This window comes from Orcinus orca, chromosome 19 (assembly GCF_937001465.1).
Source record: "Orcinus orca chromosome 19, mOrcOrc1.1, whole genome shotgun sequence".
NCBI classification, from domain to species: Eukaryota; Metazoa; Chordata; class Mammalia; order Artiodactyla; family Delphinidae; genus Orcinus; species Orcinus orca.
In genome coordinates this window covers 6422047-6435454 of record NC_064577.1, presented here as the reverse complement: position 1 = coordinate 6435454, position 13408 = coordinate 6422047, and the positions used below count along the sequence as shown (strand labels likewise).

Sequence of the window (13408 nt, the reverse complement as noted above, 5' to 3'; positions counted from 1 at the left end):
ATGGTCATTAGGTCAGATTGGTTTATGTTATTTAAATCCTCTGTGTCCTTACTGATATTTTTGTCTTCATGATCTAACAATTACTGAGAAAGGCATGTTTAAAATCTCCTACTGTATTTATGGATTTGTCTATTTCTTAATACCAGATATTATATTTCTTCAGTTCTGTACCATCCATTTGATTTTTTTTTATTTTATATAGATTCCAATTTCCTGGTGTCATAAGAATTACAACATAATGCCCTATTTAATGACAGAGAAAATGCTGCACAAGAATAAGCTTTTCAGTCCATTTTTGGACCAAATCTAACTAACCTTTTATGCTGTTCAAAACAGTTTGGTAATTATTTTCCCCAGGCTCTTTCCTTTCTGTCAGCAATCTACTTAAAGCCAAACATACCTCAGTATTTAAGAGCACATCAGTGCTACTCAGTCTGACCTCCACTTTACGCAGAGAATGGCTGCCCACATGATCAAAGGAGTTTAAAGTCGCACCAAAAATCCTGAATTAGTTACAGATATGTTATCTGGTCACATTTCATAGCTCTCTTCTCTTTCTAGATGGTTACTTGCCCTTTTAAAAATTTCTGTAAGTTGAAAGAGGGCAATTCTTAAAAGTTGACTGAAACTATAATTCAGTTTCATTAGGTTTGCTTTGGAATAAACATATTAAACCATCAGATGATTTTTATAATATCTTCAAAACCATGAAGAAAGAAAATAATAAAGAATGGTAAACAAAAGGCATACAAATCAGCACATTGTGGTTAAAAAAAAAAAAAAAATAGAAGAAGGCCTGCCCCGTGAATAAGTTCAGCTTAGGCTCTCACAGTAACAGGCTTTAGCAGAGGAACACGACTGTTCACAGGCCTTATTAGGATAGTCATTCCCCAGATGGATCCTGAGGTTTGAGAGACATGTTGAGAGAAGCAAGGCCACCCACGTAGGCAGCTAGATATGCTGAATCAACCCTGGCAATGAAGGTGAAGGTGGTGGGGGCAAAATTACCTCACATCCCCCATTACTAATAGACTATCTGATCCCCGAGAGCAGGAATTGTTTCTGTTTTGCTCACACTGTACCCCATCACTTAATATAGTGTATGGGATGTGGCAAGTGCTCAGTAAATATTTGCTAGGTTAATAAATGATTCCGCACCAGTTATTTCTTCTCTAAGGCCTTGATTTCCTATAAAGCAGAAGGGTTGGACTAGATCAATATATTCATTTTCAGCTCTAAACTTCTTTGAGTTAGAATTTTTTTTTTTTTTTTAATATTTATTTATTTATTTTTGGCTGTGTTGGGTCTTCATTTCTGTGCGAGGGCTTTCTCTAGTTGTGGCGAGCGGGGGCCACTCTTCATTGCGGTGCGCAGGCCTCTTACTGTCGCGGCCTCTCTTGTTGCAGAGCACAAGCTCCAGATGCGCAGGCTCAGTAGTTGTGGCTCGTGGGCCTAGTTGCTTCGCGGCATGTGGGATCTTCCCAGACCAGGGCTTGAACCCGTGTCCCCTGCATTGGCAGGCAGATTCTCAACCACTGCGCCACCAGGGAAGCCCTCGAGTTAGAATTTTTAAATACATCACATGAATGTCAGTCAAGTTATTCCAGGACATCCGGGTCTGAATATATGCCTAGTCACAAGGTTTCACAACATCTTATCGCAGTCCAGTATAAGACAAACAATGAATTTACCCTGTTGAAACTACTGAAACTTAATACTTATGTTTCATGGGTGCACATATATGTTGAAACTTATGAAATTGTACACTTTAAATGTGTCCAGTTTATTGTATGTCCATTATACCTTGATAAAGCTATTAAAACACACACACAAAAGAAACTACCGAAACTGCTCAATATTGCTAAGGCAGTAAAAGATATAAGCTACCTATTGTAGAAATAAAATATGCCTGACCATCTAGCTAAAACAGGAGAGAAGTAGATGTTCATAAAAACAATAATAATGGCAACGGCAAAATTTAGCTCCTTTAGATGTCTGAAGACTCAGAAAAACCCGTTGCCTGGCTTAACCAAGTAATCTTACTATGAAGGAAGCACACTTACTTTTTAAATAGTATAACATATATTTACCTTCCTTAATTATTTGTCAATTAGAAACTAATTTCTAACCTTTTACAACTTCCTCCAAAAATGAAAATTTAATTATTTTTTAGTCCATTATTTTAAATAGTATCTCAAATAATGAAGCAACTTGACTACATCACAAAACCACTAGTTCATGAAATCAGGTTTTATTATATATACTTGCTAAAGGGAATTCCCTGGTGATCCAGTGGCTAAAACTCTGTGCTTTCACTGCGGACGGCGTAAGTTCAGTCCCTGGTCGGGGAACTAAGATCCCACCAAAAAAAAAAAAAAAAAAAAGAAAGAAAGAAAGAAAAAATAGAAATATATTTGCTAAAGATTGAAATGAGATTAAACATTAAAGTACGTCCTTTATCTTTAAAATTTTTTAATGGTTTTCAAACCACTTCTAATTGTTCCAGGCAGAAAGCCTGGCTTCTAAATATTTCAAAGCCCTTTCTAAATAGTTCAAATCACTAGTTATATATAAGAAACACTGGTAGAAACTATACGGGAATAAGAAGACTCTAGAAAGTATCAAGTCCTCAAACTTAGCACCCAATTTGTGTACACTTGGCTTGACATAAGAAGTCAAAGAGTTATTCAAGTATTTATATGAAGGCACATGAAGAGAAACGTTGTAACATACTTTATAATGTGACTAACTGCCAACAACAAGGTAAGGGGAAATCTAAGGCATTCACCGTGGGCAGATTCTAAGAAGAGAAAAACGTTTATACTGATGACTTTCCCATAGAGTGACTTGTTCCTTCTGATTACTCTTAATTAAATTGTCTAAGCCTGGGCATAAAAATGAAAAAGTCATTATTCAAAGGATACCAAAAGTTTAAAAAGAACAATAGCTGTTTTTGTAACATTTAAAAGAAAAGGTAAACAATTCAAGCTTACTTTAACATAAACATAGCATTTCATGAGAAATTGCTGGTGGATATGTAAAGTAGTACAGCCACTGTGTAAAAAGCTAAATACAGAATTACCATATGACCCAGCAATTCCACTCCTGAGTATTTGAAAAGATTTGAAAACAAGGACTCAAGTAGATACTTGTACACCAACATTCATAACAGCATTATTCATAGTAGCTAAAAGGTGGAAACAACGGATGACTGGATAAATGAAATGTAGTATATACATACAATGGAATACTTCTCAGCCATAAAGAGAAATGAAGTTCTGATACATGCTGCAAAATGGATGAACCCTGAAAACGTTATGCTAAGTGAAATGAGCCAGATGTAGAAGGACAAATATATTAACTCTAGTTATATGAAATATCTAGAGTAGGCAAATTCACAGAGATAAAAAGGAGATTAGAAGTTACCAGTGGCTGGGGGTGGGGGTGGGGGCAGTGGGAAATGAGTGGGGAATAGGGAGTTTTTGCTTAATGGTTACAGAGTTTCTGTCTGGTATTTTTAAAGTTTTGTAAGTAGACGGTAGTGATACAGACGTACAACATTGTGAATATAATTAATACCACTTAATTCTACATTTAAAAATGGTTAAGGGCTTCCCTGGTGGCGCAGTGGTTGAGAGTCCGCCTGCCGATGCAGGGGACGCGGGTTCGTGCCCCGGTCTGGGAAGATCCCACATGCCGCGGAGCGGCTGGGCCCGTGAGCCATGGCTGCTGAGCCTGCGCGTCTGGAGCCTGTGCTCCGCAATGGGAGAAGCCACAGCAGTGAGAGGCCCGCGTACCGCAAAAAAAAAAAAAAAAAAAAAAGGTTAAAATGTCAAATTTTATGATATATTTTTTTCAACCACAATTTTTAAAAAACAGCATTCCACAATCATCCCACATATTAAAATACAAAGGGAAAATGTGCCTTTATGTAAAATGGAGAGAAGTGGTGGTCATCACATTAACCAAGCTGCCCAACTTGGCCACTTGCAGCCTCACTTTATGTGACTCCTGATGGGACTGATATAATGATCTTGCTGGAAATTCTGACCTGATAATCTTATCAGGAAGAAAGCAGCAAATCTAGAATATGGGACGTTCTGTAGGACAACTGGCCTGGACACTTCAGAAATTTCACCATCATTAAGAAAAGAGACTGTTGATATGACTGTTCTAGATGGGGGAAACTAAAAAAACACAAGAGCCAAATGCGATGCTGGGACCTTGACTGCATCTGATCTGGAAGAAAAGGAGCTATAAGAGATATCTGGGGGATAACAGAGGAATTTTGAGTTATGAACAGCATGTGCGATGATAGTACTGAATTACTGTTGATTTCTCAGTTACAATAATAGTACATGGGTTATACAAGAGAATGTCCTTGTACTTAGGAAATACATACTTGGGAGGTATTTACAGGTGAAGTGTCATAAAATCTGCAACCTACTTTTGGATCATTTGGCAAAAGAGTGTGTGTGTGTGTGTGTGTATGTGTGTGTGTGTGCATACACGTGAGAGGGGTTAGAAGGGGGAACATTTGGGGTAAGATAACAGTTGGTGAATTTAAATGAAGGATATACAGGTGTTCATGTAGTTTTCTTTCAATTTTACTGTGGGTTTGAAATTTTCAAAATTAAAAAACAAAAGATTAAAAAAATCAGAATTCAGACTTCCCCAGTGGTCCAGTGGTTAAGACTCTGCGTTTCTAATGCAGGGGGCACAGGTTTGATCCCTGGTCAGGGAACTAAGATCCCACATGCTGTGCAGCGCGGCCAAAAAAAAAAAAAATCAGAATTCCTCGAAATTTCCTCTTTCCACCAGAGTATACTTAGGAATGCTAAATGTACACAGGGGGAAATATAGCATATTCAGGGCTTTACATACCTTCCACATCATACCAATGCGCACCATTTGTGATCCCATCTTTGAAAGTCTCATCTTCATCTCCAGGACAATGAGGGGCACCAGTTTTCATTATGGGGTGGTTTGAAGCATAGGCTTTTGCCAAGTATTTAAATACTTCATCATCTGAGGTTTTGCTATATATTCCAGTAGCCTTATGTTCTGGAGAATCATCAAAAGGATAGCTTGCTACCACCGAGCCACCATGCAGATTTCCAGAAAGCACAAACCTTTGAAAACATAACCAAATCACATATCATTTTTTAAAGGGAACAGAAAACATGTATTTTAAAATTCTACATCTTTTATAAATGAACTTAGATATTCCTCTTGACACCTAGAAGACAACTCTATCAGCTGTTAGACTAACAACAATAAAAAAAAAGAAAATGGAAAGAAAGTATTATTAACTCAATAAATTTCAAACAGTTTTTACAGTCCAAGTTAACTTCAAATAACTTTAAATAATTTCCCCATCACTGAAAAAAATAGCTGAATAACACAGTGTAAATTAATGTTTCAGGAGACATCTTATTCAGGGAACTGTAAAATCATGTATTAAGTTGAACAATATGAACTTGCCACTATTCAACCATGTCTTGACCTACAAAAATTACAATTTCATAGAGTTCAATCTAATTCTTGTACTTCATATTGTGTTAATTTCATAGAAAGCATGGCTGGCATAAATAAATATTTGTTGAATATACGAGTTAGGTTAATAAGTTTCATGCTTTTTATATTACTGTCCAGAGAGAATTTTTAAGATAGGGAGTCTAATTTAAAACAGGATGTGCTTTGCCTCATTCCATTTTCACAGTACACTAAATTCACATTTTCAGGAGAGAAGCCACAGTTGAGAAAATTCAGGGGCGGGGAAAGACCTGAGCTGCTTTCAGATAAAAACAATACAGCACATTGCATCACTGTAAAAGCAGCTCTCTTTCTAGGAGCAAGGTTCCTGGTTGGACCATTAAAAAATAAACTGACATGGAGACAAGGTTGCTTCTATAAAAGAAACATTTTAAACTTTTTGCATTTTTATTGATACTTTTAAGCGAACCCATTTACAATTTGGTCAAATTTATAGATATAGAAATACTGAAGAATGCCTTTTATGGTAAAAGGTAAAGGCAAAAACATGCCAAAGTCCTATTTATACATTTTTCACTCAGGTAACAGTTCAAACCATTACTATGAGTGGAGATTAAACACTTTTCTCTTTGCACTCAAAATTAGATTTTTTGCTTCTGCCTTTTTGTGGCTGAAATAAACTGACCTACAGTAATTCTAAAGGGGGTTGATTTATAACATTTCTTTCTATATGTTTGAAAGAAAATTAAGTCTACGATATGTTTAATTTGAAAGGTTAAGTATGATCAGTACCTCCCAGAGGAGGTCAAACAATGAAAATTACTTGTAACACAGAATCTATTTATCAGAAGACAGAATTTAGCTGATAAAGACAGTGATTAAACACCAGAATAGACTATGAAAGAAGACTAGTTTTACATAATTAAAATTAGCACAGTTCTAGATACCAGAGGGGAATGCCATTTGGTATAGTGGCAATAGCACAGGCTTTAAAACCAGGCAAATATGCGTAAGAACATTTGGTTTTGCAGACACGTCACTCACTAGTAACATGATCAGAAGTTGCTGCCTCTAAATCCATTGAACCCCAGTTTCTCTCTCATCTGTAAAATGGGGATTAATGCTACCTGCCTCCCAGGGTTGTTACAAGAATTAAATAAGATAATACATGTACAATTATCTTCCAGCACAATGACTGCTTTATAGCCCCTGCTCAGCAAATGTTCATTCCTTTGGAGACCTCTAGCATCCTGCTTAGGGAATCACTGCCTTACAGACTATAATTCTACTCACCAGTTCCAATGCTACAATGTTACAGAAACAAAAACTAAGCATCTATTCTAACTCCAATTTACCCATCCCTCCTCCATAGCAAGTTATTAACAATTTACTTTTTGGTTTCTATGCCTAAAATAATTTAAGTACTTCCCCACCACCACCCCACACTGACTTTGGGAAAGTTACAAGAAGGCTGGCCCAGTTCAGACAATCAACTGAGCAACAAATTTTCTTGAGTGTCAACTATAAGCCAAATGTTCTATAGGCACTAAGGAATATATTAGTGAAGAAACAAATACAAAAATGCCCTCATGGCATTCATAGTCTAGTGGGAAAAAAAAAAAAGGGTAACTGAATATTCTAAATAAGTGAAGCATGTTACTTTATACGTGTTCAATTAAAATTTTAAATTCCAAGATTCTCTATTAAATGCTGTTTTTCACTTTGTTTGACATTTCTTGTAACACTTCTCAGAAATACTGTTGAAATGGCCTAATCAAATACTTTTAGAACAATGAAATATTTGCAATCTACTTGAGTGATAAAATTAAATTATTAGATTTTCCTTACTCTACTCACATAGTTTTAAAAGCACCAATGCCACTCTGGTAAGGGCGATTTCAAAAGAAAGTGATATCTATTATAGTGGTTGTAAGATTATTTCTTTTAGTCTTTGTCAAACCAACTTTGTATATCGATCCAATTTTATTTGAAGGGTATTTTATGGTTTCCAATCAAATCAATTCTCTTAAGTGTTTCTCACACTTGACTTCAATATCATATATCATTCCTTGCGTAAGATTTAAAGTAACTGGTAAATATATCATAAAAATTATAAACAAGAGTCTGTGGATATTAAAAAGTCAATCTCCAAGTTAACTTTATTATGGTCCCCAGATAACCTTGTAAATAACTTTAAAAAAATTAAGAAAACTTGATATCTGATGAACTAAATTCTAAAGGTTTCAGGAAATTGTAGCTATACACCTACCCCAACAATATGATAATGCTTTTCACAAACATACCCAAAAAATCATTTATATGCTAATCTGCTATTAAAGTCTAAGCAGGTATATTTAATTAAAGAACTGTGCCAAAAATATGAGGGTGAAGTAAACTATAAAATCTTTATTTTAATGATGGAGTTAAAATCTTGTATATTTTTTGAGCAGATGAGTCAATTATCAGTAGTACAAAATCATGGATTGGATGAAGTATAAAGTGAAACAAAGAAAATAAACTCCACTTTCCCAAGCAGGAGGAAATGAGTGTTAAATTGTTACATATCCAAAACAACAACAAAAATCTATTTCTAATACAGCTGGGTGAATAGGATATCAAGAAATTATTCAAATGATTTATTTCACGAAATACATTGAAAAAGGTAATTTCCCTGTACCGACGGATGTCTGTGGTTTTAGAATTTCCTATCCATAAAGTTGTCTCTATATATTTAGGAATCAATCTCAAATCGTGTATGTGCTTGCTTTTTTTACTTTATTCACATATCAATGTCCCTTGTTACTGATTAATCATTAAATAATGTGCATCTTGAGTTATTTATGATTGAGGATGGAAGGATGTACTTTTCACCCTATATACTCACATACTTTCCCTTCTGATTAGAGTTACATTTGAAAAGAGGGCGGATATGATTAGGGTAGTCCATAGCCACAAAATAGAGCCACTTCCTTTGTAATACCAACTGACACAGATGAGCTTTTAAAATCTTCACAAGCTCCTATCATTGAATAGCCAGCCCAGACCATAACTTTAATCATTAAATACTGGTGATATGGAAGAGTTATCCAAAGAGCACATTTTTGGTCCTAGATTTAAAATTTAAAGCTTTCAGTATAGTCTCAAGGTGACTTGCACCAAGACAAAGCTCATTTTTATTTCTGGTCACAGCAGAAGTAATACTGAATAGAAAAATCTACTCACAGAATTTACATCCCTGCAAAGGTCATGATGGGGCTTTTTAAACGTGTCCTTCAAGCAATGCAAACAGTGAATTTGATATATCATCTCAGAAAGGCCCTGGCCATCACAGCTTCTGACAATAAGCTGTATGTTAAAGTCACACTTCTTATGTAAATGTTCAGAGGTCCTGACACCATTATCTTTATTTTTTTATTTTTTATTTTATTTATTTATTTATTTATCTATTTTTGGCTGCGTTGGGTCTTCATTGTTACACTTGGGCTTTCTCTAGTTGCGGCGAGCTGGGACTACTCTTCGTTGCAGTGAGCGGGCTTCTCATTGCAGTGGCTTCTCTTGTGGCGGAGCCCGGGCTCTAGGCACGTGTGCTTCAGAAGTTGTGGCACACAGGCTCAGCAGTCATGGCTTGTGGGCTTAGTTGCTTTGCGACATGTGGGACTTCCCAGACCAGGGCTCCAACCTGTGTCCCCTGCATTTGCAGGCAGATTCTTAACCACTGCGCCACCAGGGAAGTCCCGACACCACTATCTTTAAAGGAAAAATCTTCCCAGAAAGCATGTGAAATTAATACCTACAAGGGATCTCAGAAGGAGTAAAGTGAAAGGTAGGAGATAAAAAGAATCTAGAATTGTCATAATGGCCATGAATTTTTCAAGGTCTGCTATATATGCTGAACCTTGTAGAGGAGATGATTCCAAGTCCTAAAGGGAAACTTCTTTGCTCATTATTGCTTGTATCTTATCTGTCACTCAGATATCTTCTTCAAATCAGTACGGAAAGATTAATTGCTTCACAAGCCTTATGAAGACACAAAAATGGGGATATGCTGGCAAAGCCGATGCTTGACAAAAGGAAGAGGTGCATGGTCACTTCAGATATTATTCCACCTGGAATAAGTTCCTTCTTCCTTTATTCCTCTCCTCCACCTTTTTGCTGAAAATCCTACCCATCTCTCAAGACTCAGTTCAAGTTCTACCTTCTCCACAGAGATGACCCATATTATTGTAGCCCACATACATTTTGCCAGTAGGAACAATTCCTGTAAGGTTTAACTGGGTACATAAACACACCATATATATATTTATAATATTTTCTTGTTATACACCAATTTCTTCAGGTCCTTGTGCTTCCTTTAAGTTTTTAAATCTCACAGAGTGGTTACTAACACTTAAGGTGTCTATTAAGTGTGACAATTAGTCATTTGGCCCTGGCCCACTAATAATGTGCACAAGTGGCAGCAGAAACCCTTCGGAGTCTAAAATGAAGCTGCTTACAGATGAAGGTTCCAGATCTGTACAAGTTCTCCAGCCAGCCATACCTATATGCTCCACAGCTGAGTCAGAGGTAAAGACTGGAAGTGAATCAGTTTCGGTTAAATAACCAAGAAGAAGACCCCGGGAGTGCCATCTGTCATTTCTAGGCTACAGTCTCCCTCCATGCCCGTTAAGAGCACTGACTAAATGCGTGAGTTGAAGTCCCAGCTACAGAACAGGGATGTTAATGCTGTCTGTCTCATCAGGTTGTGGCCAACATAAACTGAGATCATGCAGTCCACGGAAAGGGCTTAGCACAGTGCCTGTAGTAATAAGATAATCGCAATCTTGTCAGTTTATGTATAAAATAAGTGAGCTGACCTAGGTCATCCTTAATGTCTCTTCCGTCGCTCATATCCTACGATCCTGTGAGAACAGGGGCCAGGATGCTAGAAGAGTCTCCCCTCCGGCCAAACAGCGCTCTCTGCATCCTTTGAACAAATGACAGCCTCTAGGCAGCGCTTCTCGGACAATTAGCCGGACAGGAGGCTAAGCGGCCTGGGCCCTGTCCCCGTTACGGGGTGTCGCTCTCCGCCCTCACTACCCCCGTCCCTTAGGCCTGAGAGCACCGTTTGAGCGCTTACTGAGTGCCGGATCCAGCCTCTGCTCTGGAGGCTCACTTGGATGGGGAGGGGGCGGGGGGGAGGAGGCGGCGGTGGAGGGAGGACGACACTCACTTGTTCCTGCGGATCCACTCGATCAGGGCGCGCACCTCGGGCACGTCGTCCAGGGACGGGGGCTCACCGGTGCTGAACTGGTCCGGGAAGCTGCGGTTGAGGTCGCGGCCACGGCTGTTGTCGCGGCCGCTGGCCCCGGGAGGGCCGCTGTCGCTGAAGCCGCAGTCGCCCTCGTGGGCGCGCTCGAAGCCGTCGGGGTTGAGGCTGGGCAGCACGTACACGTCAGTGGTGTTGATCAGGCGGACCAGGCGCAGGTCCCCGCGGCGGTAGCCAGCCGCCAGCTCGCGGGCCAGGTAGACGAGCACCTGGCGCGAGACGGTCTCGTCGCCGTGCATGTTGCCCACCAGCTTCACCTGCGGCCGGCCGGGCAGGAGCGGCCCCGCCGCGTCGGGCCCCGTATCGCCGTCAGAAGGCGGCGGCCCCAGGCCCGCCGTGAGGCGCAGCACCCACAGCGGCCGGCCCTCCACCGAGCTGCCGATGCTGAAGAGGCGGGCCAGGCCCGGGGGCCCCGCGGCCGCCGCCTCCCTCAGCGCCAAGCCCAGCTCCTCTTCGTGGTAGTAGCGGTCGAACTGGCCCTTGACCGCCTCGGCGCCCGCGCTCGTCGTCGTCGTCGTCGCCTCCGCCTTCTTGATGTGCGCTGCCCGGGCCGGGCTCCGCAGCAGCAACAGCAGACACAGCAGCAGCGAGACGCGCCCTGGCCGCCAGGGCGGCCGCGCGTCCCAGCCTCTCGCCATCTTCCAGCAGCGCTGCAAACCCGGACCCCGTTCCCTCGGCTCCGCGCTCCGGGAGGCCTTGGCCAGCCGGATCCCCTCCGCTCCTAGCAACCCCATCCCGCCCTCCAGGCCGCAGCCAATCGCGGGCGGCCCTGCTGCGGCGTCACGCCGAGGGGCGGGGCTGTCCTTAAAGTAGCCGATTCCCTCTGGGCGTGCCTTCCTTCTCTCGGGGAAGAGTTTGGTCACTCTCTTCAACGGTCTAGGTTCCTGTCGCTCTCTTTCCCTCCTCCCCGTTTCCCTTCTGCGTTTGCTCCGCTTCTCCTCTACTCCCTCAGTCTCTTCTTTCTGGCTTACCCCTTAAATTCTCACCCCTTTTTCTCTGAGTACTCTCACTAGCTTCCTTCCCATCTTTGTTGCAGCTTTTCCTAGCGGCGCTTTAACGCTTAGAACCGAGAATTGAAAGAATCAAAAGGTTAGAAAGACTCAAAGGACTCGAAAAAATCCAAAGGTTCTAAAGAATCTACCTTGGAAGAGCTAAAATACGCCTCAGCCCTTTGCACCTTGCACCCCTTCCATCGGAGTCTGTCGCCCAGCGCCTCGGCAGCGGTTGAAGAGACTGGGACACTTGGAGTGGCAGAGGGCTCACTACCTCATTTCAGTTTTTAGTCTCTGTTGAAAGAAGGTGTCTCCTTTATGTACAGTGGAAATCTGCTATGTAGTAGGCTCCCTTTGTGTTAATGGATATATTTCCTTGGTGTTACCCCAGTTTATTTCACTGCCATTGGTTCCTGTGTGTGCTATTCTCAGCCCTGTAGGCAGATTTCATTTCATGATTCACTTGCCCACCTCTCACACCTCTCCTGAGCGAGATACTTGTTTAACTGTGGCCTTAGAATAACATTTTAAAAGCAGCAGGTATGACATTTCTGGAGACACTTGCTTGGTGAGAATAATTCCGGAACGCCTCAAAACTGACAAGTACCCTGTTTTATCATCTGGAGAAGAGGCCTTTAAACTGGTCTTCAAAGTAGGCTTAAATCACTTTAGCTTGAAGAAACACAAAACCTCACAATCCTTTTATCAAGTGTGAAATTCTACCCAACAAAGAACATAATTGCAATAACTGTTCTGGTTCCTTCTTTCAGAGCCAAGCGATTCAAGTCTCCTTCCTTGAACTATGATTGAACCCTAATATGAATAGTAAAGGGTTCATTCATTTATCAGATTTTTACTGAGCAACTATTGTGTGCTAGAGCTACGTGCTGGTAAGCAATTCACTCTGCTCAGTTAGAGGTTGGATACAGTTTGTGGTAAGTGGTACAATATGGATATGGGGGCCCAGGTGAGGGAAACCTCATTCAACCCAAGGAGGAGTAAGGGAGAAAGAGAGACACTAGGGGAGGAAGGGAGGTATTCTGGACAGAAGGAAGAGCAAGCGCCGAAGGCTTGAGAGCAAATACTGCACATTTTGAGAACTGCATGCAGAGCAGGATTGTGAAGGAGCTCACAGGTATGAAGGACACAAGCCAGAGAAGCAGGACCAGAACCCAAAGAGCCTCACAAGCCAGACTCTGGGGAGCACTTGATCTGTAAGACCACGGAGAGCCACTGATGGATTTTAAGCTAGTTTAGAAAAATCCCTCTGACAGTAACATGGAGAATGGAGTGGAAGGACTAAGACTCGAGACCAAGAACCCTGTAAGGAAGATATAATCCGAGAAGACATGAGGCTCTGAACCCTCAAGGACAGTGCCAGTGGAGGTAGAAAGAAGGAAATGGATTTGAAAGACCTTTAGGAGAGAAAGTGGACAGGATCTGGTGACAGAGAGAGACAGAGGGTTGTAGGCTGACTTCAGGTTATAGCCAAAGCAACTTGCAGGTGTTCACTGAGGTGTAGGACAGGAGAAGGCGTGGGCTTAGGTGAAGATGATGACTTTAGCACACAGTCACTCTGGTCCTGTGAGCTCCTCTTCTCCTCCCTGCCTGTTTG

General features: G+C 41.0%; 1 protein-coding gene across 2 annotated transcripts in view; it reads right to left on the bottom strand.

Moving 5' to 3' along the window:
* CPD (carboxypeptidase D) overlaps positions 1-11528 on the bottom strand; it is a 67326-nt gene extending 55798 nt beyond the window's left edge. The window contains exons 1-2 of one of the 2 annotated variants that reach the window (XM_033423309.2): positions 10706-11528; positions 4885-5132 (exon numbers count right to left, since the gene is read on the bottom strand). In XM_033423309.2, the coding sequence (XP_033279200.1) occupies positions 4885-5132; positions 10706-11439 (982 nt within the window). In that variant the 5' untranslated portion in view covers positions 11440-11528. The remainder of the gene's footprint in view (positions 1-4884; positions 5133-10705) is intronic. The other variant, XM_004267092.4, reaches the window with a different exon arrangement.
* Between the last annotated feature and the right edge of the window lie 1880 nt (positions 11529-13408).